Raw genomic sequence first — 24,904 nt, forward strand, 5'->3', positions numbered from 1 at the left:
ACATGAAACCAGAAAAAAGAAGAAGAAGAAGAAGAAGAAGAAGAAGGAGGAAGCATCACAACAACATGGCGTCCGGACAGCAGTGGGTGTTGGTGGAAATGGTGCAAGCATTTTATGAGGTAAGTTTATCCTCTCTGCAACTCTGTCGAGCAGAATGTGGCGTTGACTCGAGGGTTCCTCGTAAGTTCACCTCCTCGTTGATGTTGTCACTACCGCCCGAGGCTGTGTGTTTAGCTTCTCAGGCAGGGAGGGTCCTCGGTGCCGCCGTCAGCTGCTCCCGTGCTCCCGTTCACTGACGGCCACGGGACGTTAACAGACAGAGTAACAAGGAAGGTGGCTCGGCCTTGTCTGTGTGTAAATGTAAATGTAAATGTCATGGAAACGGATTAGCTGCACGAGTCAGAGCACTGAAGCAAAGATTAATACAGTAATGGGAGTAACGCGATTCTCGTGACGCCTTCAACTTGTGCTTTCTTTTCTAATGAGCGTGGAGTCTTCAAGAGGCTATATTTAGTCCACTGGTTCTCAAACTGGGGTACGTGTACCACTGGGGGTACTCAGGCTCTCTCTGGGGGTACTCAAGCTCTCTCTGGGGGTACTCAAGCTCTCTCTGGGGGTGCTCAAGCTCTCTCTGGGGGTGCTCAAGCTCTCTCTGGGGGTGCTCAAGCTCTCTCTGGGGGTACTCAAGCTCTCTCTGGGGGTGCTCAAGCTCTCTCTGGGGGTACTCAAGCTCTCTCTGGGGGCACTCAAGCTCTCTCTGGGGGTACTCAGGCTCTCTCTGGGGGTACTCAGGCTCTCTCTGGGGGTACTCAGGCTCTCTCTGGGGGTACTCAGGCTTTCTCTGGGGGTACTCAGGCTCTCTCTGGAGGTACTCAGGCTTTCTCTGGGGGTACTCAAGCTCTCTCTGGAGGTACTCAAGCTCTCTCTGGGGGTACTCAAGCTCTCTCTGGGGGTACTCAAGCTCTCTATGGGGGTACTCAAGCTCTCTCTGGGGGTACTCAAGCTCTCTATGGGGGTACTCAAGCTCTCTCTGGGGGTACTCAAGCTCTCTCTGGGGGTACTCAGGCTTTCTCTGGGGGTACTCAGGCTCTCTCTGGAGGTACTCAGGCTTTCTCTGGGGGTACTTGAAGGAATCTCCAAAATAATAAAAAGGAAACATTGATTACTAAATTAATAGAGTACTTAGAAAATACTTCAACGTTTCCTGTCATTGTTTCAGTATCAGCCTGCTACATAGTCACGTTTATAAGTCACCAGCTAAACGGTGATGGAAGAGAGTGAGCAGATTGGTTTGAAAACACTAACATGTCCGTTGTGATGCTAATCCTTCCTACAGTGTGGCTGTGGCTGAACACAGTCAACAATAAATACTCTTCTGATGAGGAGTAAACCTGCCTGCCTGTAGCAGAATAGTGTCAACCTAAACTACTGTATTTAGACTTAGACTTCTCTTTATTGATCCTTAGGGATGAACTCCCACGCAAGAAATTGAGTTTCCAGCGGCTTAGAAAAACACAAGGGAGGTAAAAAAAAAAATACAGTATATGATAACCAATAAACTCTTAGCTAAAGAAATACAGAAAGTATAAAAAAACAAACAAACAATAAACTCTTAGTCAAATATATATGAGGTTGTAAGAATACAGGTCAAATAAGATTCACAGAAAATTAAATCAGATAAGTTCAATGTAGAGGAAATGTATAAGATCAAATATGTATGACTGTATATGACAGGAATGAGCAGCAAGATGAAATAATTGCACTTAAGTGGTGTGAACACTGGTGTTAGTGGTGGGGCTGGAGAGAGCCTGATCTTTACTGAGGTGGTTGGTCATGGACAAAGTTGAAGAACCACTGCACCATATGAGCTTCTCCAGAGACTCTCTGAAAGTGTGCTGATGGCCTGGTGGCACCTGACTGCTTCATTGATTACAAAGGCATTTAGAGCCATGCAAAACTGTGGCATGTATCACATATTGGCATATATATTGGTTCGGAGTCGAACCTGCGGCCTCTGCCTCAATGACCTTCAGCTGCTTCACAAGGGGCCACTGATCTAATCACTGAGCCAACAGCCTCCCAAAGATGTGATTTTGTTTGTAAACTTGATTTCTAAATATTTGATGTGGAATTTCTGCTCTTTATTATACCATACGTGGTCCACAGCCACATTCAGCAGTGTGAAACCACCATAACGTTCATGTCCCTGTCTTTCTAAGGCTCCTGCTTATCACCTGATTCTGGAGGGGATCCTCATACTGTGGATCATCAGACTCCTGTTCTCTAAGACCTACAGACTTCATGAGACTTATAAACTGACAGAGAAGGTAAACGGTGCAAAGTGCATGGAAAAGCGTGCGTGTGTGTGTGTGTGTGTGTGTGTGCGTGCGTGCGTGCGTATGTGTGTGTGTGTGCGAGTGTGCGAGTGTGTGTGAGAGACAGAGAGAGAGACAGAGAGAGTGACCAAACCGCTGTCATGTGTTTCCATGTTACAGGAAAAGGAGGACCTAATTGAGGAGTGGCAGCCAGAGCCTCTTGTTCCTCCTGTTTCCAAAGACCATCCCTCGCTCAACTATGATGTTGTCACAGGGTAAACACACAGCCCCCCCCCCCTTTTGCTTCTTATATATTGTCTGAAGACAAATGTCAACGTGTCCATCCATGTGCGCTCAAAGAAGAATCTGAGTTCTGAACCGAACTCTATTGATAATATGAGAACAATATCAAGCAAGAAAAAAACATTGAAAATGAAATTGAAAAAATAGGTCTTAAAATAAATATGATACATTTGTGCAATATATCTTGATTGTGACTTGGGGCGCCATGCTTTAGGGTAATTGTCCCCCCCTCCCTCTTCCCCTGTTTGTACTTGTGATCTGGGCCGCGACGCGAATGCGTTTTTCTATGTCATCCCCCCTCTGGGATTTAGTTTTGACTGAGTGTTTTTGAACGTTTCATCTGTCCATATCTGTACTTCACCTCTGCATCAAACCACTGCGAACCATTCTGATGCATCTTTTTAAATGTCCGTCACGGGGAACAGACGCATATAAACAGACATCAGCAACCGCCGTCAATGCTTGTGCTCATACACGTGCGCACGCTTGTGCCCGTACAAGTGCATCTGTGCTTTAAAAAAGTCCACCTGTCTCAACCAGGCCGCGGCTGGCAAGGGCGCCCTGCCTGGGCGTGGTACGGTTGCACTCACACTAGTTAAACGCTCTAGACTTTAGCCGTCAAGCGTGCTTGGGCACGAAATAAATGAACAGTGTGAGTGCGCCCTGCAGGTCTTAATGCACAATTCTGATTTATTACTCAAATCTGATTTATTGTTTGTGTGTTCACATGAGTCTTTAAATGTGGCCTGTCTACATGTTGCTGTGTGAACAGCTCACACTCCTGAAGTGACGCACATGAGCAGTTGATCATTGATGACATCACACCACAGCTGTGTTTACAGAAGCCAACATGGCAACGGCAACTAATAACTTCTATAAAAAAAAATTATGTCTCTGTGTCTCCGCTATATCTCATCCTGGCTGAGATGGACCGCACAGCGCGGATGTGTTTCAGTGGAATTAACAAATTAGCGGCTAATTAGTGATAATTGCTCCAAGCAGCACAGTGAATTTCAGCCCGCATGCACGTCTTTTTAAGCCTACATTGTTGAAACAGAGCAGCTAATGTTGGTAGCAGAGTAACAAGTTAGTGGCTGTCCTGCAGCTGCCTGCTGCATCCAGCTCCAGCTGAGGAGAGGAGAGGAGAGGAGAGGAGAGGAGAGGAGAGGAGAGGAGAGGAGAGGAGAGGAGAGGAGAGGAGAGGAGAGGAGAGGAGAGGAGAGGAGAGGAGAGGAGAGGAGAGGAGAGGAGAGGAGAGGAGAGGAGAGGAGAGGAGAGGAAGGTGACCGTAAATCACAAGAAAGCACATCTAAGACTCTCACACTGTGCTGCAACACATGTCTTTTGGTTTGATTAAAGGCATTGGTTGTTTTTTTTTGTTTGTTTTTTTAAGGCTTGAGTAAAAAAAAGAATATCTCAATACAAAAATTGAAAACCAAATACCTACCCAACGAACGAATATTGAACTATTCAGGTCCAGCCCTATACGGTCATTTCCATAATGTGGATATGGTAGCGTTTTGAAATGCATGGTAATGAAGTATGGGTACTTTTGACAACCATAGTAGTTAGACTGAAAATGCAAAACTAGATGCTGTTTTGTCGCTGTTGTCAGGTGTAACAGTTAGCTGAGCAGTTAAACACACTGTTTTCCATTACAGACCTCCCAGCCACAAAATCATAATCAATGGAAAAGAGTGCATCAACTTTGCATCGTTTAACTTCCTGGGTCTCCTTGACAATGAGCGGGTTAAGGTCAGTATTTCTTCTTGAAGCCTTTAGTTCCTGAAGTTGTGCTTTTTGTAATGTCCTTCATTTTGAGTTTTTAATGAATTTGTTTTCCTTCTCATTACAGCAAAAAGCTTTAGCATCACTCAAGAAATATGGTGTGGGCACATGTGGTCCAAGGGGCTTCTACGGAACTTTTGGTGAGTTTGCTTTTCATCTTCTACGAACATTCCACTATCTGATATATGAAAAAATATTAGGCTGTAGACAAACACAGAGGCTGCCAACCATATGGTAATGGTTTCCTGAAATGTGAATATCGTGTAAAAAGGTACAACTTGAGTAGGACTGAGGTGGGACCAGCAGGTGGCAGCAACCAAGGCCGACAGTGGCCGTGCTCAGACCTGGGGTCTCATTTATAAACTACATCCGCACAAAAAAGGAAGTTAGTAAAATGTTACTCGTCACCCCCCTACCCCGACAATTAAAAAAAGTAATTAAAAAAAAATGGTTGTTTAGTCCCATTAGTTCCTGTTATTTCTCATGGAAAGTTTCCAACTTTGAAAATCCTCCAAATTTTTCAACCCTAGCCCCAATCACTGCTGCTTGTGGCATTACTTATTTATTTCTTTTATTTATTTGTCTCTCTTTATGTGCTAGTTGGTATATTGTGAACAACAGTAATGTGACACATACCTTTAAGATTTGATCTGTGTCAACATCATTAGGGCCCTCCCACAGTGGTTATTAAGCCACAGTGGTTTGGACAATAGTTATAAAATGAGTTTGTTTTATTTCCACATAAATGTTTCAAAAGTAGAACTCTTATTAACTTAGTTTGAAGTTCTAAGTACACTTATATAATTAGTTTGAACTGCGTGGTTGTTTCTCTCCCCCAGATGTTCACCTGGAGCTGGAGAGTCGTCTGGCCAAATTCATGAAGACAGAGGAGGCCATCATCTATTCGTATGGCTTTGCAACCATTGCCAGTGCAATCCCAGCCTACTCCAAGAGGGGGGACCTCATCTTTGTGTAAGACCGCCTCTGCTAACATGTACAGAGCAATATTAAAGCAGGATCCAGTGTCAGACTTAAGAACAACGTATACTTGCACGTCTTTCTTTTTATACATTTTCTAACAGCATTGTTGGAGGGAGCCTGAAAACAAGACTTTCATTTCCAACAACTGCTTCATTTAGTTCTTATCTCATCTCATCTTCAGCCGCTTATCCGGGGTCGGGTCGCGGGGGCAGCAGCTTTAGCAGGGGACTCCAAACTTCCCTTTCCTGGGCCACATTAACCAGCTCTAACTGGGGGATCCTGAGGCGTTCCCAGGCCAGTGTGGAGATATAATCTCTCCACCTAGTCCTCCACCTAGTCCTTCATTTTAGTTGTTGAAACAAATAAAGACTTAAAACTAGAATTACTGTCAGACTTAGTTCTTTGAAGCTTCAGCGTGCATATGTTTAGCGTGACTTGGATTTCTGTTCCCCACTTTAGTGCTTTGTCCTTGGTTGTGTGTTCAGGGATGAAGCAGCCTGTTTCTCCATCCAGAAGGGTCTTCAAGCGTCCCGCAGCTTCATCAAATACTTCAAACACAATGACATGGAGGATCTGGAGAGGCTGCTGAAGGAGCAGGAGCTGGAGGACCAGAAGGTAAGAACAGGCTTTTTTAGTTTGAGAAAATAATGCTTAGGGGTGGGTGTCCCAGTGAACCATTTGCTTTGATGCTTGTGAATGTAGCCCTGAGTATTTGCGCTGCAAATCTTATTTTTCATAGTCCTGTTCTCACTCTGATTTTGAATGAATGTCATATGTCTTACTAAAGTCTCTTATACTAACAGACTTTGTTTCTGTTGCAGAATCCTCGTAAAGCTCGAGTCACCCGGAAGTTCATTGTAGTGGAGGGGCTGTACATCAACACTGCAGACATCTGTCCTCTCCCTGAACTGGTAAATAGAGAACTTATGGATCTCAAAGGCTGCTTATTACACTCCACAACAAAGCGAATGTCTTTGATTCACAGAGGGACATGTTTTAGGATACGTTCACATTACCGGCTAATGCTCAATTCTTGATTTTTCCCTGATCCGAAATTTTTGTTAGACTATTCATATTCATGTTTGAAGTGACCCATATCTGACATCAGTGCGTCTATAGTGTCAATAGGTGCGTTTTCATTAGGTTGAATACCTGGAATGAGGCGGGTCTATCTCGTCTCTAATTTGCATGTGACAAGCTCCAGCAGCCGTTTTTCTTCCCTGAGATTTACCAGATTGCTGATTGGATGTAGCTCTCAGCAGGATGTGACTTGTGGTAGTAAGAAAGCCACAACAATAAGAAGTAGAGTAGACACTTTTATCCAGTGGTGAAGAAGAACAAAGCACAGAAATGGATCTGTGCAAGAGCATCTTTTCAAAGTCTTGTTAAAATTAGTGCTGCAGGGGCAGGTCGGATTCTGACCTGCAGTCCTTTGCTGCATGCTCCCTCTCTCTCTCTCTCTCTCTCTCTCTCTCTCTCCCCCTCTCTCTTCCATTTACACACATATACACCGTACTGCAGCGAGGTGATAACCTGTCTGTCAACAAACACTTTTACAGCCCCCAGAATATTTAAGGTGGAGTGTTTTCTTCCATGTTACTTGTACATAAGTTGATGTTGTGAATCATACGGGCCACCTTAAATAAAACTATGCCTAGTCTGTATTTCTCACTTGGAAAAAGAACAGCGCATCGCTGTATCACTGATCAGTTGATCACCGTTCGATCATCTAAACCCATTCAGAGTGATACGTCACCTCCAGAGTCTCCTAAATCCCTCTGGGGCCTTTTTTTGTAACTGAAAGATGGTGAGTGAGCGGCCATTTGAGAGGGCGTGGCCTGAAACTTTCTGAGCTGCCACATTTTACCCTGATGTAAACACACCTAATGGATCTCTGCCCTGAAACTCCTTAAGCGCAACCAATAACATCACACACAGGCATTGGAACAACAACAACAAAAAACATCACAGTCATGTCACGGCTGTAGCACAGCTTTAGTAACTGTAGCAACAGCCATCAACTGAAGTTCTATCTCCACTCTCTGCAGTTGTTGACTGTCCGCTTTCCTCCCAGCAAAGGAGGCGGCGGTACCGGTGCTTTTTACTGGCCAACAGCCTGCTGCTCAACTTAATTTCTATTATGGGCATAGTGGAACTAGCAAGCTAGCTAGCCAGCTGCTAAATAAGTAAAATGTAACAACTTCATGCTTCATCCAAACACTATTGTCACAGAGCATATTTACTGATGAGTACCAACCATGTTCAGCACATTTTATGTTGTAAGTGAAGCATGAAAGTTTGTTTTTGTACCTGCATTGTAACAACAGTTGTCTTGTGTTTGCTGTGACACATCACGGTCGTGTGTGTGTGTGTGTGTGTGTGTGTGTGTGTGTGTGTGTGTGTGTGTGTGTGTGTGTGTGTGTGTGTGTGTGTGTGTGTGTGTGTGTGTGTGTGTGTGTGTGTGTGTGTGTGTGTGTGTGTGTGTGTGTGTGTGTGTGTGTGTGTGTGTGTGTGTGTGTGTGTGTGTGTGTGTGTGTGTGTGTGTGTGTGTGTGTGTGTGTGTGTGTGTGTGTGTGTGTGTGTGTGTGTGTGTGTGTGTGTGTGTGTGTGTGTGTGTGTGTGTGTGTGTGTGTGTGTGTGTGTGTGTGTGTGTGTGTGTGTGTGTGTGTGTGTGTGTGCGTGCGAACTCAGGCACAACAGTGTCTGAACATCATTTAACAAAGTAAGACTGATATCCAGCTGATCTGAAGAATCCTTTGCCAGAAGCACAACCAAAGAGTGGTCTAAAAGCAAGGAACTGTAGTTGTTTACATGATGTTGACAGCATTGAGCCATATTGATTGGATCTTACAACAGCAGATCAGCCTCTGTCCTTTTGGAGTAATTCTACACTTACACAGTCCCCCTCCCTCATTACTTGATCATGTGTTTGCTGCTGCTGTTCCAGCATTTCTGTCAGCCATTACTCTTACTCACAATAACAAAATCGGCAGTATGTGTCAGCTTGACAGAAGTGGAAAACTCACTCCAGCACTCCACGGCTGTCATATGTGTAGAGCCCTCTGCTTTGTTGCCCATTTGTGATTTTGTAACCTCCAGGTGAAACTGAAGTACAAGTACAAGGTGCGGATCTTTCTTGAGGAGAGCATGTCCTTCGGTGTGTTGGGGGAGCATGGCCGAGGAGTCACAGAACACTTTGGGGTCAATGTGAGTACACTCAACTTTAAATAAAAACGTGCTGTTTTTCGGCACAGTAAAAAGCAAAGCATCTGATCAAAAATGGAACTATTTTGGGCCTGACAGATTGAAGAGGGGAAAGAGTCACAGGTTACTGATATGGCGACCGATATAATGAATTTTAGAGCTGGGATGAAAATGGACCTTTCTACAGTGTGTGTGGATTGGGCACCAATATGACTCTGCAAAGATGCTCAGAAGACTGCTCTCTTAAACAAATAAAGTATTACATTGTCAACAATTCTTTAATAATAACATGGTACCATTTGCACAATATGCAGATCGATGACATTGATCTGATCAGTGCCAACATGGAGAATGCTGTGGCCTCCATCGGAGGCTTCTGCTGCGGACGCTCCTTTGTCATCGACCATCAGGTAAATACAAAATGATTTCCAAGTTAAATAAATGGTGAACTTCCATGTTGCCATGAACTGCTCTCAGTTCTCTGGCTGCAGACACACAGATACTTAAACACATAGAAAAATACTCAAAATGGCCTCAGAGTGGTTCCTTCTCAGGACCACTGGATGATCGCAAACACAGTTAGAAAACACGTCAAAGCTCTTTAAGAAGTATCCAAAACCAGATTTCATGATCCAGAATAGCTCTTCACTGTCACTGAAATAAAGACCAAGCCCCCACCACAGCCACTTCCTGGGTGATCCAATCAGGAAGTGCCAAAAACTGCAGTTCTCTGAGTGTCCACTAGGGGCAGATTTCATAACAGAGCAGTTTCTCATTGACCCCCATGTTAAACAGGCCGTTTTCACAGCATCATTAAACCTGTTTAAGGCCTGGGACAAAAAAACATTCTAGTCTGTATGTTTAGGTAATATCTCCATGACAACACTGAGGGGGGTGGTTTTTTTTGTACCAGGCTAGTTTTTATTTTATTGGAGGTTAAAGTTTATGAATAATTAGGGGCGTGGTCTCTTTAGTGACAGCTAGCCTCTGACCCTCACTTCTCCTTGGATGTAAACGTCAGCCAGATGGGTGTATGTCCCTCCCCCCAACGTCACATACATGCCCTTTTTTGGTAAGAGGAAATGAGGCGGGGTCAAGTCTGACAAGATGGCAACTCCTGTAGGCGAGGACGGTTGGATCAATTTGAGAGAACGGACCTCAACAGAGAGACTACGTCTATTTTTCATACAGTCAATGGCTCAGACCTGTCCATGTGGACTGTAACTACCGCTTCTACTAAAAATGAACTTTAAGTGGGTGAAATTGAACGGCGTCAGTTATTCTCAAAAAAATGTGTGTTATCTGTTAGTCTTGCTCACTAGATGTACTGCGCTGGGATAAAGCCTGGGTGTCAAGCATTCTCCTCTTCTTCTCTTATCGGGCTTATCGCCGCCCATGACGATTGTAATTGGTTTAAAGAAATACAAGCAAGCCCATCCAAATACAAGCAAGAGTGGTGAAGGCGGACTGCACTCCAGTGCACATAGGCCTGGCTATGCAAGACTAAATCTGAATCTCAGTGAGTCCAAAGTAAGAGCGGTCTCTGTTGTGTTTCGCAGCGTCTGTCGGGCCAGGGCTACTGTTTCTCTGCTTCCCTGCCTCCCATGCTGGCTGCTGCTGCCATTGAGGCCCTCAATATCATGGAGGAGGATCCAGGTACAGGCTCTGTCTCCTCTCTCTCAACCTTTCCATTCTGAGGGCATTTATTTTCCTCAACTGTAGAGAGGTCTAGATTTCGAGAGATTTCTAATTCCCTCTGGTTAGGAATCTGTTTTAATAGTAGTAGTTCTGTGTTCAGGTATGGTCTCACTCATCATCTATCTTCATCTGTTTTTCAGATATTTTCACTGTCTTGAGGGAAAAGTGCAAACACGTTTACAAGGCTTTACAAGGGTAAGTTCACTATGATCAGTTTGTCACTGTGGGTTGGTAAAGACCTCTATTTATGTGTCAACTGATCTAAAAGTTTCATTTAAACACCTTTAACTTTGTTAACCTTAATTACTGGTGAAACTAAGGCTAACAGGGAATTTACTAAGAATGTCTGGCCCCTCTCTAGGTGCTAAACAGCCCAATTTCCTTATTTACTATAGATTCACACAGAGGAAAGTCCCATACAGTGTCCTCCAGGTGGTCTCTCAGTTCCTCTTTACATTCATCAGACACACTTGTACTGCTTTGGTGACAGGTCTCACCAGTGCCTTATACTTGGTCAAAAGATGATTACCTTATTGTGTGATCTCCCAGGAGGCGGTCTGCACACAGCCTTATTAGCTGAAGAGTGCTCTGTGTAACAGACAGGAGGTAGAGTCACAACCTCACCTCGTTCCCCAAATACCAGGCTCTGAGAAATCAATATTTTCCTGGTATAATAAAAATACACCATGAATTTAAAGAAATAACTAACACAGAGAATGCCCATATTTACTTGGGGAAATGCCCAAATGTGAGATGATTGCAGCAAAATGTATGAGCTCATGTCATGACCTGGGGACAGCCAATGGGCCCTGAGAGAACCAACTCTGTACAACATTTCTAAATGTATATATCAGTCAACCTGGTAACAGTTATCTGGTTTATTTAAACCAAACCTCTCACCATCCTTCCCTTCCTCCTTCGTTCAGTCTTATCTACAGTGCCAAATCATAACAAAACTTCTCTCAAGACACTTTACATGTAGAGCAGGTAAAGACCACACTCTATGACTTATTATTCCTAGCTTCCATGAAAGGAAAAAGGGAGGGAATTATTTCGTTCTTTCTTTCTTTCGTTCTTTCTTTCTTTCTTTCTTTCGTTCTTTCTTTCTTTCTTTCTTTCTTTCTTTCTTTCTTTCTTTCTTTCTTTCTTTCTTTCTTTCTTTCTTTCTTTCTTTCTTTCTTTCTTTCTTTCTTTCTTTCTTTCTTTCTTTCTTTCTTTCTTTCTTTCTTTCTTTCTTTCTTTCTTTCTTTCTTTCTTTCTTTCTTTCTTTCTTTCTTTCTTTCTTTCTTTCTTTCTTTCTTTCTTTCTTTCTTTCTTTCTTTCTTTCTTCTTCTTTCTTCTTTCTTTCTTTCTTCTTTCCAACTCTTGTTGGCACATGTGGAAAAAAATACATGCTTGTCTTTTTTCGACAAGAAAAGGAATGTGTGAAGATTTGGAAAGAAAACAAGTTATTGACTAGTAAAGCCACCCTTTGCTCTCTGTATTCAATGCTTCACTGCTGTGCCACAATAATGTAATGTTTTTGAGTACAGATATCTTCACTAGGGCGCTTTTCTTACTAAATAACAATATATGTTATTTGTATTCCTATGGATTTGTGCCAGCCCTGAAAGTCTCCATGCATTAACCTTTCTCTTGATCTAGATGTGATGTTTGTTGTTGTTCCTCATGTCTGACAGAACTCCAGGTCTGAAGTTGGTAGGAGAGCAGTTTGCCCCGGCTCTTCACTTACAGCTGAACAAAAGTTCAGGCTCCAGAGATTCTGACATGCAGCTGCTCCGCACCATTGTAGATTACGTAAGTCCTCTTTGTTCCAGCAAAGCCACTCACAAGCTAATATTTGAATATTTGGATTTGGAGTCTGGAGCCTCTGGACCACTGAGACTCCAATAGTGAGAAACTGTCCATGAGTCCAGATGGAGCGTTACAGTACCAAGTTGAACCTGTTGTGATCATTTTGACAACACACACATTGATTTTAGCTTTGACACATTTTTATGCCATCAATGTATCAAATGAAGACACAGACAACAAGATGATGATTATTAGCATGTTCTGTGTCTTCAAATGTGAACTATATTATGCCCTTCTATTTCATCCATTTGTTTAATATTTTCAACTGTACTTGAAAGTTATTTCCCAACCAACTGTCATTCGAATGGGGACATATAATTTGGTGTTTAACGACAGAGATTGTTATTGTTATTGGCTCATAGTAGTTTCCATGTTTTCCATATCAGTGTTTGGAAAGACGTGTGGCTCTGACCCTCGCTCGATACCTGGACAAAGAGGAGCGTTTCCTCCCCTCGCCCAGGTAAGGGACTTTCCATTGCAGTGGCTACAGTGTTTGATAATGTAGACATGTGCTCTTGTACGTACATGTGTAGAACAGTAACCCTCGTCCCTGGATTACACACACGATATCCATTCAGTCTATTATATGACTTCTAAAACCAAGTGGCTGCACCAGTAAGGATTCCTCTGTGTTGTACTGAATAAGAGATAACAAATCCCCTGTGCAGAGCCAAAACCAACAGTGGACATGTCTACTAACCCTTTATAGTGAATATATCAAAAGCCAGTGTGCCACAGAGCTCCACTGTTGTTAAAACCAGGGTTTGATCACCAGCTAATGTGTCAACCAGAATTTCCACTAGGCAAATATTTTTCCGGTGAAACTAACAGAAATTATGAGTGCCACTGAATACATTTGGTCATTAACATTGTTGGCAGGAAAAACACATATCCAGAACAATACATACAACAAAATATCAAGCTTGGGATTCGTTTTTCCTTCCGCAGCAATCCTGACAAAACATGACAACATATTTGTGATCAAACACAAGCCATTCACGACCCGTCAGCCATTTGGTTATACATTTTCTTTTCTTCGTTTCTCTGTTGTTATCCTCATCCCCTGCCTCTTTCCTTTTCTCGCCCCCAGAAGTCTTTCCAACCACTGCCACATTTAATTTAATCTGAACTCTTGACTTTACTAACATTAGCTAACTCCCTCCTCTTTAGTAATTTAGTTTAATCTGAATTTTTGACTTTACTAATGTTGGCTAACTCCCTCCTCTTTAGTCATTTAGTTTAATCTGAACTTTTGACTTTACTTTACTAACGTTAGCTAACTCCCTCCTCTTTAGTCATTTAGTTTAATCTGAACTTTTGACTTTACTTTACTAACGTTAGCTAACTCCCTCCTCTTTAGTCATTTAGTTTAATCTGAATTTTTGACTTTACTATGTTAGCTAACTCCCTCCTCTTTAGTCATTTAGTTTAATCTGAACTTTTGACTTCACTTTACTTTACTAACGTTAGCTAACTCCCTCCTCTTTAGTAATTTAGTTTAATCTGAATTTTTGACTTTACTAATGTTGGCTAACTCCCTCCTCTTTAGTCATTTAGTTTAATCTGAACTTTTGACTTTACTTTACTAACGTTAGCTAACTCCCTCCTCTTTAGTCATTTAGTTTAATCTGAACTTTTTACTTTACTTTACTAACGTTAGCTAACTCCCTCCTCTTTAGTCATTTAGTTTAATCTGAATTTTTGACTTTACTAATGTTGGCTAACTCCCTCCTCTTTAGTCATTTAGTTTAATCTGAATTTTTGACTTGACTTTACTTTACTAACGTTAGCTAACTCCCTCCTCTTTAGTCATTTAGTTTAATCGGAACTTTTGACTTTACTTTACTAACGTTACCTTACTCCCTCCTCTTTCACTCTATTTTCCTGCTTCAGCTCTGTTCGTTTTTCTTCTTCCTTGTGTTTCCTGTTGGACGCTCCCTTCGTTTCCATGGTTTCTTAAGCTGGTTTCACTGCAAACTGTGCAAAGCCAATGGGCGTATGAAACGTCATCACGTAGCATTACGGCACAGCGTTCATGGGAAATGTAGGAAGTACCACCACAGGGATAAATGACCGAGAACAGAGGCTTGTAATCATGCATGTAATGCCTTATATTCTACATCACCGGCCAAACTTGCTAGTAAGTTATTATTAACACCTGCCAAAATAAATTGCAATGTGCAATTAGTATTTTGTATTTTCATATTTGTAATTTAGCAACATTTATAGAAGATGCATTTTCAAATGGAATTCATGTATTTGGTCTGTCTGTCAATCCATATTTACATCTAATGGGAGGGTGAAAGGACAGAAAAGTATGCCTAAAGAGATGTTGTTAGTTCTCCAGTGAATTTATAATTATTCAACTCTTCTAAGGGCTTTGTGATTGTGTGTTAATGTAGAACATGTTCAGTGAACTTACTTACTATGGAAATGGGTGTCAGCATGTTTAAATGGATCCATTTGTGTTAATGACATTGGCCTTGTTGTGTCCTCAGTATCAGAGTGGTGGTCACCGTTGAACAGACGGACGAGGACATCCAGAAAGCTGTGTCCTGTATCCAAGAGGCTGCTTCAACTGTCCTCAAATGACCATTTAGTGTTTGTCACTGCTGAAACTACGCAGACATCACTGGAGCATTAGCAGGAGTCCCCTCACTGGACTGGGTGGGACATCACTGTGAGGGGACACTCATCCACAGACTGTGAGCCCTGCACACTGAACGTGTCATGAGTACCTCTACTGACAAATATAGCTTATATCTTCTTGCCTCGTTTGCCTTCTAATTTTTTGCCTCTTTTTGTTCTCATTCATCATGTGTCATTATCATACAATATGTTGTTTAGTATGAATGTAAGAGTGGGCCTTCTGCAGGACTGTTTGCAGTTGGTTTCCTGCTGTGAGGATGGTGCCCACTTGCTAATAGGTGAGAACTGCACTTGATCTCCACAGACCAAATGACTTGTTGCTTTTTATGTACTGACCAAAGAGGACATAGTGCTCATTGTTTTCTTCAGATGTTCAGATATTTACATGAACTGTACATGATGGTTGTGATTTTGTATGACACTGATGTTTTTTTTTACCACAAATGTTTTAGACCTGCATTTTTTGTTCTTTGTTTTTCAGTTGACATATTTCTCTTTTCATTGCATTCTGACCACTTGACTGTTCTGAAATGTAAATATATCTGATTTAAAGTGAGCTATGGTGTGTTTATTTTCTGTGTGGCATGACCATGCATATGTTGAGATCATTTGTCAAGTTTTTAACTTTACAACCGTTTCATATTTTGGCAAGACCACAAACCAAACAGGGTTTTTTAACAGTGGTATTTCCACAATTATGACCTGAGTATAGAGTTCAAGCGGATACAAATTAAGAAGCAGACATATCCTTGGTTTTCCTTATTTTATACTTGGTCACCAAATGTGCTGCTGAAGTCCCCATTGGTCTCTGCTCTAATGCTAATTACAGTTTGATAAATTCTATAATAGTATTATGTCTCCAATATAAAATTCACATTTCTAGAAACACAAAGAGATACTTTAAGGGTCACTGTGGCATTTGAGTATTGCACTTCCATAAAGGAGGATTTACAAGGTCCAGATAAAAAGAAAATTTGGTCAAACTCAAAGCAGCTCAGGCTTCCTTTCTAGTTTTAGTCCAAAAATACTGAAGCCTACATTTTCCATAATGCAACCTAAAGCATATTTTCATTAGCCCCTTGTGGTAAATCTGTTTCCTAAAATTGTTACCACACATCGGGGTTATTTTCTCAGTCTTGACAAAGCTCCTCTGGAGCCAAATAACACATTATCCAAGTCTTTCCACAGACACGTTTCTTCACTTTCACTTCCCTTTGTATCTTGTCTCAGGCACGGCTGTCTCGCGCTGAAAACAGCCTAATGACGCCTCAAAGTTTCTCCTACGTAAGAGATAAATTAAGGTTTTGGCCAACAATGCCCCAAAAAAAGTTTCACCTTGCATTTCAGGGCTTCCGTAGCTTCTACAAGTGAACTTCAGGTATACCCTTAGTTTACTAGTAATATACTTCTAACTCACTTTTTAGTTTATGAAAGTATACTTTAAGGTAAACTACAAGTTAACTTATAGGTGTACTTTTCTTAACTATGTCTTGAGGAAAAGATAAGCCAAGTATACTTAAGACTGTATACTTGTCAGTTTAAGCCAAGTGAACTTTAGTATACATCAGTACTTCATACACAAGTAGATACAACTAGTAGAGTAAACTGAAAATATGATTTCTTATTTTTTAGTTTAATAGAAGTATACCAATAGTTCCAGAGAATCGAGTTCTTTTTATTAAGGGATATCAGCAAGTGTGCTCAGCCCCCTGCTCTTCACGCTGCTGACTCATGGCTGTGCTCCATCCTTCAGCAGCAACCTTACAACTGTGGGTCTGAGACCCACTACAGGAAGGAGGTCAGCCAACAGGGAGAACCTCTTTCTGAACATGGGAAAGACCACGGCGGTTGTTATTTACTTCCAGAGAGACCATACCCTTAATCCCCACATATCATCAATGGAGTGAGCAGCACTACATTCCTGGGGGTGCACCTCAGTGAGGACCTCTCCTGGACAACCAGAACTGCATCACTGGCCAAGAAGTCCCATCGGCGCCTCTACTTCCTCTGCAAACTAAAGAGAGCAAACCTATATTCCAAGCAGCAAGAACATCAAACCGGATGCCCTGTCCTGACAGTTTGGACCAGATGAAGAGGAGGAGACTGGTTCGGACCACATCTTACCCCCTTCCTGCGTTGTGGCCGCCCTCACCTGGGAGGTAGAAACAGCGGTAAGACATGCACAACACACTGACCCTGACCCCGGTGGCTGAGAGACTGAGAAATTTGACTTATATTCCAAATGAATTCATTTATAGATTCATTTTTTTCTCTACCTCATATAGGTTGTAAAAATATTTCATCCTATTTTTTGGAAGACAGAGTGTCATGAACAGTACAGAGCTAACACACAAAAAAAGGGTGGACCCCATGCAGACACGGACACGGAGTAAAAGTACAGACAAAAGTTTAATAATACTAACAAACAAAATGCAAAACACTACAGGGTAAACAGGTAATACAAATGACGAAACGGTCGAGGGAAAAACAAGAAAGAGGAGACGACGGAAATCAGGGAGACGGACGAGGAATCAGGAACATGGGAAACTACGGAGAAAACGGAAAACAAACACGATTAGAATATACTTAACAACGGGGAGCGTGATAACCACAACGAGAAAAGGAATGCCAATCGGGGGGGAATAGTTTACCAATGAAGCAATACAATGGTCCAGCGCTGCATGCCTGTCAGCTCAGGGTATTATTAGTCTACCAGGTGTAACAGGCGGCAGCTTGGGGGAAACGCCTACCGGACCTAGACGACAGAAAACAAGAGAGACACACACATGCAGGGAAACACAGACAGAGGGAGACAAACTCACACAAAAAGGTAGCGAGGAAGGTACTGACAGGACTGATTCTTGACATAGAGGTTATCTAACAGTGTTGCAAGGATCAATATTGTCACTCTTGTCCTATACTGAGATAAAAAGGCTCTGGTGACAACATTCATCTTCATCAGTATGTTGTTAAAACATATGGTTGTTCTACATAACATCTGGTAATATTCAAGTCATCAGGTTCATTTCATAATAATTAACTGTGAGAAGCTATACAGCTCTGCTACTGTACAGCACCATTGAGACAAATTTAGAACTAATTGAACAGCCTGCTGAATTAATACAATTTTGTTTGTTTGTGGGTGTCCAGGTGTTTCCAACCATGGGATTGCAGCGTCCCTGGTTAGAATCTGGCTGTTATTACGTGTCATTTTCCTTGTCTTTCATTAGGCTAATACATGCTTAATATTCATACAGTGTCTACCACATCTCGAGAGAGAATTGTGTATTGTACTGATTATGAAAATATAGTAACTATAATACAATTCCAAAGATAGTAGTCACAAATATGTATACTCATTTCAACATGGAACAATAGTAAACAGCTGAGCACTACCACTTGTAGTATAAATAGTATTTTTAAATTGGCATTACTTCTTTACACAATTTAAGTGCACTGAAGTACACCAGCCACACTCATGATTTGGGAACATTTGAAGCAATGGTATGATATCAAAAGTGTGTTGTACTGTAAACACACATAGTCATAACTATTTTTCTAGAATTCTAACAGTGTATTGCAAAGGACTTGAAGCTAAATGTACTGTTCCTTAACTTACCGCTATAAGTATTTGTAATTTAGTATACATTTTAAAAGAACACTGACATACATAAAGGCTACTTATATATTAAAGAGCACTTTCTGTAAATAGCCAATACTTTAATAATTTTTTAATAAAGTGAAATCAAATTTCCCTTTAATAAAGCATATTATAATGTATTAGAAATGACAAAAATAAATATAGGCTACATTACATGCTATTATTATTATTATGATTTATATTACTGCTGCTATTATTTCTACTATTTATATAATTCTAATATACTCAGGAAGATTATTATTATTAGTCATATTTCTATTAGCATTACTGCTATTAGTTCTGCTATTCATATCATTCTAGTATATTCATTGCCAAAACTATGATTAGTCATATTCATCTTATTATCATAGTTGTTAATGTTAATTATGTTTTTGCTGTGCATCTCTCTCACTCTCGCCTGTTAAGATGAAGGTGTTTGTTGCCACTGTTTACGCAAGATTGCTGGATAAATACTGTACGTAGATATTATTATTATTATTATTATTAAAGCTAGTGTTACTTTTTGCTGCTCATGGGGGAATTGTTGGGTCTCTGTAAGTCATAAATAAGTCATAGATTGTGGTCTATACCTACTCCATATGTAAAGTGTCTTGGGATAACTTGTTATTATTTGGCACTGTTAATAAAACTGAATCGAACTAAATTAAAATCAGTCCTTTAGATTTCCAATTTTTTTTAAACTAAAAATACAATACACTTTTGAAAAGTACACTGAAATACTTTCTTGACTGAAATTGCTTTGAGGATACACTGAAATACCACTTTAAATATTGCAGAATTGGAATACTTTTTTTTCGTTGCCTACACTGAAGTCGAACTTAATGACATCTATTTTAAATTATATTCTACACTTTTAAAGTATGTATTTAATATAGGAGATTAAGCACAAACAAGAAGTGTACTTGCATTTACTTTTGTACAGGCTTCTCCAGTTGCATTTGCAGGTAATACACTGAAGTATTGCCAACCACACTTAGGATATGTTACATTTACAAGTATATTTTTTCACCTGGACATATAGTCCCACAAGTCTTTTAGCCTTTAGTATACTCAGGGCTTAACTTTTTTGGCTAGTGGTTTTCAAAAGTTACTAGCCACGAATTTGTATATGTATGTTGTATATTAAGAAAAGCAATACCCTATTTAAAGGGCAGCTTCTTCATAAAGAAATTGTGCAAGGATGTAGAAGATTAATTAAAGAGAGTAACTGCACAGGGAGATGTTACCACCTGCTGGGCATTGCTGCCTGTTGCACCTCCTCCAGTGCCCATGGGTTTAGCCACAGGGTCATCAGCTGCAGGGTCATCAGCCAGGAACCACCATTCTTTGACGTTTCGCCCCTTTGATCCTGGAACGTGTCCTGGTGGCGGAGCAGTGACAGGGACGTCTCCCTGTCACCCCCTGCAGCTGATGGCTGTTCTCCCCTGTGGCTGTTATCTGGGGTTAGATGTTCTTCCCCCAACACTGATCCTTCCTCCTTAGCCAGAGCCAAAAGCTCCCTTTCTCGGCCTCCTCTGCCAGATCCTTTGTCGCTCTCCTTAACTTCCTTCCAGTTACTCCTGCTTCCCTCAAGAGGCGCATGGTCGACAAGCCCAAGAAGCCTCGACATCCGACCTCCACTGGGTAGATGGCAGTCTTCCAGCCAGCTTCCCGACACTCATCAGCAAGCTCTGTGTACCGCGGCCTCATCCCCTCCTCCAGTGGTACTGTGAGCTCGATGAGGTGCACAGATCTTGCCTTGGTTGACCACACAACTATGTCTGGCCGGAGGGATGTGGTGGTTATCTCTGTGGGGAATTTGAGCTGCCTGTCCAGGTCAACCCTCATGTTCCACTCCTGGCAGAGGGAGAAGGGCCTTGCTGTTTGTCTTGGCCTGGGGCTTCTCCTTACTCCTCCTTCCAAGACAAAGATGGTAGGGTCCTCTGCTGATGGTGGTTGCTTGCTACTCTGTCGACACTCCTCTAGCACTTCAGCTAGCTTTCTGAGGACCTGGTCGTGGCGCCATCTGTAGCGCCCCTGTGAGAGAGCGATCTTGCAACCTGACAAGATGTGCTGGAGGCTTGCGTTGGGGGCATTGCAGAATGCACAGGAATTTTGCTCTACCACTGGTGAAGGTTCCGAGGGCAGGGAAGCGTGTCGTACGTTGAGCGAATGAGGAAGCTGAGTCTTGCCTGTGGGATCTTCCACACTTCTGACCAACTGATGTTCCGGTTCGCAATTCCCTACCAGGTTGTCCAACTTCCTTGTCGACCCTGTGACACAGCCTTGATCTTGTATCGCCCTTCCTCTGTCCTTGTCACCTCTGCTACCACCATCTCCTTCCTCTCTTTGCGGTTGGCCTTGGACCAAAAGCGTGGCACCTCTCCCCATCCTAGCCCTGCTCTTCCTGCCTGCACTCTGCCCATGATCCCCCGGTGCTGAAGCCGACCCACAGCTTTGTGGACCTCGGTTTGGGCGTTCCACTTGCGGCCAGTTGGAACCTTGGCATTTGCTTTCTTACAGACTCGTCTGTGGACTCCCTCAGCTCGAGTACCAACCTGGTCTTCTCTTGCATGTAGCCCAATCGTATAGATCGCAGTGGCAGCTGCAGCATGTTCTTTCCAAAGAAACCGGTTTCGGAAAGGCACCGTGGCAGTCCCAACCACTTTCGGATGAACAAGTTGATTTTCCGTCCATCTTGCTTGCAGTTGATGAGGGGATCTCGATCATTTTCAGGGGCCACATTACCCTCCTGTAGAGTGTAAACTGGTAGCACCAAACCTTGTACTTCCCAGGGAGTTAGATTTGATCACTCCTTGCCAGGCCATCAGAGAGCTGCTTCATGACTGATGTTCCCATCTTTTTTTCAGATAGATCTGCAGTATACTGCCTCCCCAAGCTTTTGATGGGTTGCTCTGATAGGAGTGGGATTTTTTCCCCTCCAACGACGAAGATGGTGTTGTCGTTCCTGACTCCTCTTCTGAGTGATAAGCTCCGAGACTTGGAGGGCTTGACCTTCATTCTAGCCCATGACATCAATTTGTCCATCCTTTTCAGCAGTCTTGATGTGCATGCTGCTGTCCGAAGGAGGCTAGTGACATCATCTATGTAGCTCCTCAGTGGGGGAAGCCTCTGACCAGATGGCAGTTTGATTCCCCCAACCATTTGCCTTGCCCCAATGAGGATTATCTCAAAGGCTGCTACAAACAGTGTTGGAGAAATGGCACACCCCATCGCGGTTCCTACTTTGAGACGCTGCCAGCCAGTGGTGAAGTTATGTAGGGAAAAGCACATCTGTAGGTTATTGAAATACTGTGCTATCAAGTTCTTGACGTAGGTGGGCATGTGAAAGAATTCCATGGCATAGTTGATCAGCTGGTGTGGGACTGACCCATACGCATTGGCGAGGTCAAGCCAGATGACATGCAGGTCGGTCTTCTCCTGCTTGGCCTTCTGGATCTGGTCCCAGATCATGGTGGAGTGCTCTACACACCCACAAAGATAACTTTACTGAAAAAAACTCTGTTTAATTACAACATTTATTAACAACATAATTTATCTTTAACAATAATAAACACTGAAGTCTAATGCAATTCAAACACATATAATCCATCAAACATTTAAATATGTTGAATTGAAAGCCTTGGTAATGACTCTATAGACAGGATATCTAAGCAGCAATCACGTACAGGTGCATCTAAAACATTAGACCATCATGACATTTTCCCCCGTATATTAGAAGAGTTACTGAAACTTTGTGTTCTTTTACAGTTTCACATTTGAAGTTTGTTTTAAAAAAATCACTAACAAACCCCCCTTTTCCCCCCCGAAATCATACGTTAAACACTCTCTACCGGAGAAGACTACAATTAAATTCAACCAGCCAAAGTGGTGAGTAGGAGCAACATTGTTACCCACCCCAGCTGGAATTCACCCCCATGTGGCGGGTGTTAATGTTAAGCCCTGAGTATACTGGTAATACATTTGCAAAATAGAAAGTAACTTTCAGTAATTTAGCAAAGTAATGATAAAGGATATTGACTATTAACTGCAAAGTATGCTTTTTTAGTAATTGGAATCAGCCAAAAGCATAATTAGGCGTATTATTAGCACAGTAAGTATTCTAAATGAATAAAGCTTATATATTTTAAGACACTAATAAATATTGTTTAATGTACTTATAATACAAACAAAGAACACTTTAATTTGACTAATTAAGCATATATTAGTACATATAAAGCCATATGCCCTTTATGCATACTATACTTTAAAGTTGTACTCCATAAGAATTGAGCTACGTTGTTTCTAGCAGCCTCTGTGGCAGTAAGATGTAACTGCAGGTGAGTCTGTTCTATCAGAGCCTCCATCTTGTCACGTTCACTGTCACTATGTGTTGACTATTGTATTCATTAATTTGGCTCTTTTGTGAACTTTATTAAAACAGGTTCACCTCTTCACTTTCAGTCCACACATGTTCCTATTATTGTTGTTATTATTATTACTATATACTACCCTTATTACAAGCCTGACTCAGATGTTGGAATTTCCGATTCCAGGTGAACACAGCATAACCATAGGTGAGACGTGGGCCGACAGACCAACCATAAGCAGCTTTACATGTTGCTCAGGGATATTAGAATACTCAGCAAAGTAAAGCAAGTGCTTTCATCAGTAGCTCACATGATCCATCACCTTTGCAGCTCACTATTTGACAGATATTAACTTAAAGGGCAATTAAATATGCAAATCTTACGGATTACGCGTGAAGTTCTTCCACTTTAGCACAAACAAGTACACTAAATACACTCAAGTTGAACTTTTTACAAGTTAATTACAATCAAAATATATTTAATACAAAGTAAGTTCTTCCACTTTAGCACAAACAAGTACACTAAATACACTCAAGTTGAACTTTTTTACACTTTAATTACAATCAAAATATAGAGTACACTCAATACACTCAAGTTGAACTTTTTACAATTTAACTACAATTAAAATCTATTTAATACAAAGTGACTTGTTCCAAAATAGCATGCTTTAAGTGAACTGATCATGAACCCACTGGAAGTATACCGATGATTAGTGTGGCTTCAAGTATGCTCCATTTTAGAACACCGTCATCAGGAGTGTCTGTTCACGCTGAGCTCGGACCTTCTCCCCCGGTGTGACAGAGAGTGTGTGCGGTAGGCCTCGCTTCTGTCTCTAGATGGGGCCCTCCACTTACACGTTCCCGTGTGCGTAGCCGACGCGCGTGCGCCCGCTCCAGTTCCCCAGCTCTCTTGGTTTCAGCGCGAGGACAGAGGCCACTGTGGGACCGACAGTGAGGAAGCGTCTCTGCCGGAGTGCCCACGGGATGAACGCGGTGCCGTCCCCCGCTCTGAACACGCATCTTTCCCGCTCCTTCATGTCTGACTCCTCCGCGACCTGGAAAGTGCGCTTTCTCCCCGGACCCGGCTGCTGACTCTGGAAACAACAACAAGAAGCACTTGGGTCCAGCAGAAGCCCGGTCCGAACACCGGAGGCAGTTATCTGCACACTTTTCCTCTCCGGTATTTCCCTGCGCTCCGCAGTGAGTGAACAGTGGCGCTATGAACACCTTCCTGGAGAGTTTGCTCTGGATGCTTTTCTTCTTTCCAGCTCTGAGATGTGACGGTAAGTCTCTTTCACACTGCAAGCTTCTTAAAGACGAGCTCGAACAGAGCAGGGGCGCATTGCCCAACACAGAGAGGGGATCCACGGTGAACTTAGTGCATCAGTGTCCTTCACATTCCGCTGTGAGACTGGGAAAGAGCCCGTGGCATGCCCGCTGCCTTTACGCGCCGAGGTGCTCTCACACAGTACTGCCCTACGGAGCCTCAGTGCAGCAACTACCAAATCACTAATAACAGGATTTATGCACAACTTTAGGCCTGGAAGTATGGAGGTTAGGATTGATTTGGATACTGATTACTAAATGGCTCACTAGTAGACCATCATCCATAAACAGTGTGCCAAATATTCACTTGTTGGGACAATAAACTAACTTTTTTGTTTGTTCTTTCAGTCACTGCACTAAGGTTTGGTAGGGCAGAATAGATGGAGCTTTTCTCTGGACTTTCTCCTCTTGTAGTCTGAGTTGTAACACATTAATTGGCCCGTTTGGAGCTGGAGGTTTCACATCCCATCTGCAAAAAAAGGCTCATGGTTGCTTTTCACGGATGCACGGCACCCTGCACAGCTGCCTACACACGGCAGAGCTCTGTATCACCCTCCTGAAACATGGGCCCCTTATTTAAGAACACGGGGCTCGGTCCTGTCTGCACTTTAAAAGGACTCCTTCACGTTCATGTGCCCGTGTCGCAGACGGTGTGGTAGTTTGGAGTTTTGGGGGTGGGGGTGGGGGAGCGGGTTTGTGTGATCACTTAAACACTCTTTGTCCTCTTTCAGCTTGTTGACTTGTGTTCCCTGGTCTTCACAGAAAGGAGCTTGTGTC

General features: G+C 42.4%; 2 protein-coding genes across 2 annotated transcripts in view; both read left to right on the top strand.

The window, feature by feature from the left end:
• Positions 1-57: 57 nt before the first annotated feature.
• Positions 58-15,346, top strand: sptlc1 (serine palmitoyltransferase, long chain base subunit 1). Its single transcript, XM_083929973.1, has 15 exons — positions 58-119; positions 2,220-2,327; positions 2,496-2,590; positions 4,280-4,373; positions 4,474-4,546; positions 5,246-5,378; positions 5,873-6,002; positions 6,209-6,298; positions 8,487-8,594; positions 8,906-9,001; positions 10,151-10,247; positions 10,430-10,484; positions 11,969-12,086; positions 12,530-12,603; positions 14,642-15,346. The coding sequence occupies exons 1-15, from the start codon at positions 66-68 to the stop codon at positions 14,733-14,735; spliced, it is 1,419 nt and encodes a 472-aa protein (XP_083786099.1). The 5' UTR covers positions 58-65; the 3' UTR covers positions 14,736-15,346.
• An 8,378-nt stretch (positions 15,347-23,724) lies between these two features.
• Positions 23,725-24,904, top strand: part of ror2 (receptor tyrosine kinase-like orphan receptor 2) — a 66,604-nt gene continuing 65,424 nt past the window's right edge. Inside the window, exon 1 of the mRNA XM_083929220.1 lies at positions 23,725-24,084. Coding sequence (XP_083785346.1) covers positions 24,021-24,084 — 64 coding nt within the window. The 5' untranslated portion in view covers positions 23,725-24,020. The remainder of the gene's footprint in view (positions 24,085-24,904) is intronic.

The sequence above is a fragment of the Echiichthys vipera genome (genome assembly GCF_963691815.1).
Source record: "Echiichthys vipera genome assembly, chromosome: 16".
NCBI classification, from domain to species: Eukaryota; Metazoa; Chordata; class Actinopteri; order Perciformes; family Trachinidae; genus Echiichthys; species Echiichthys vipera.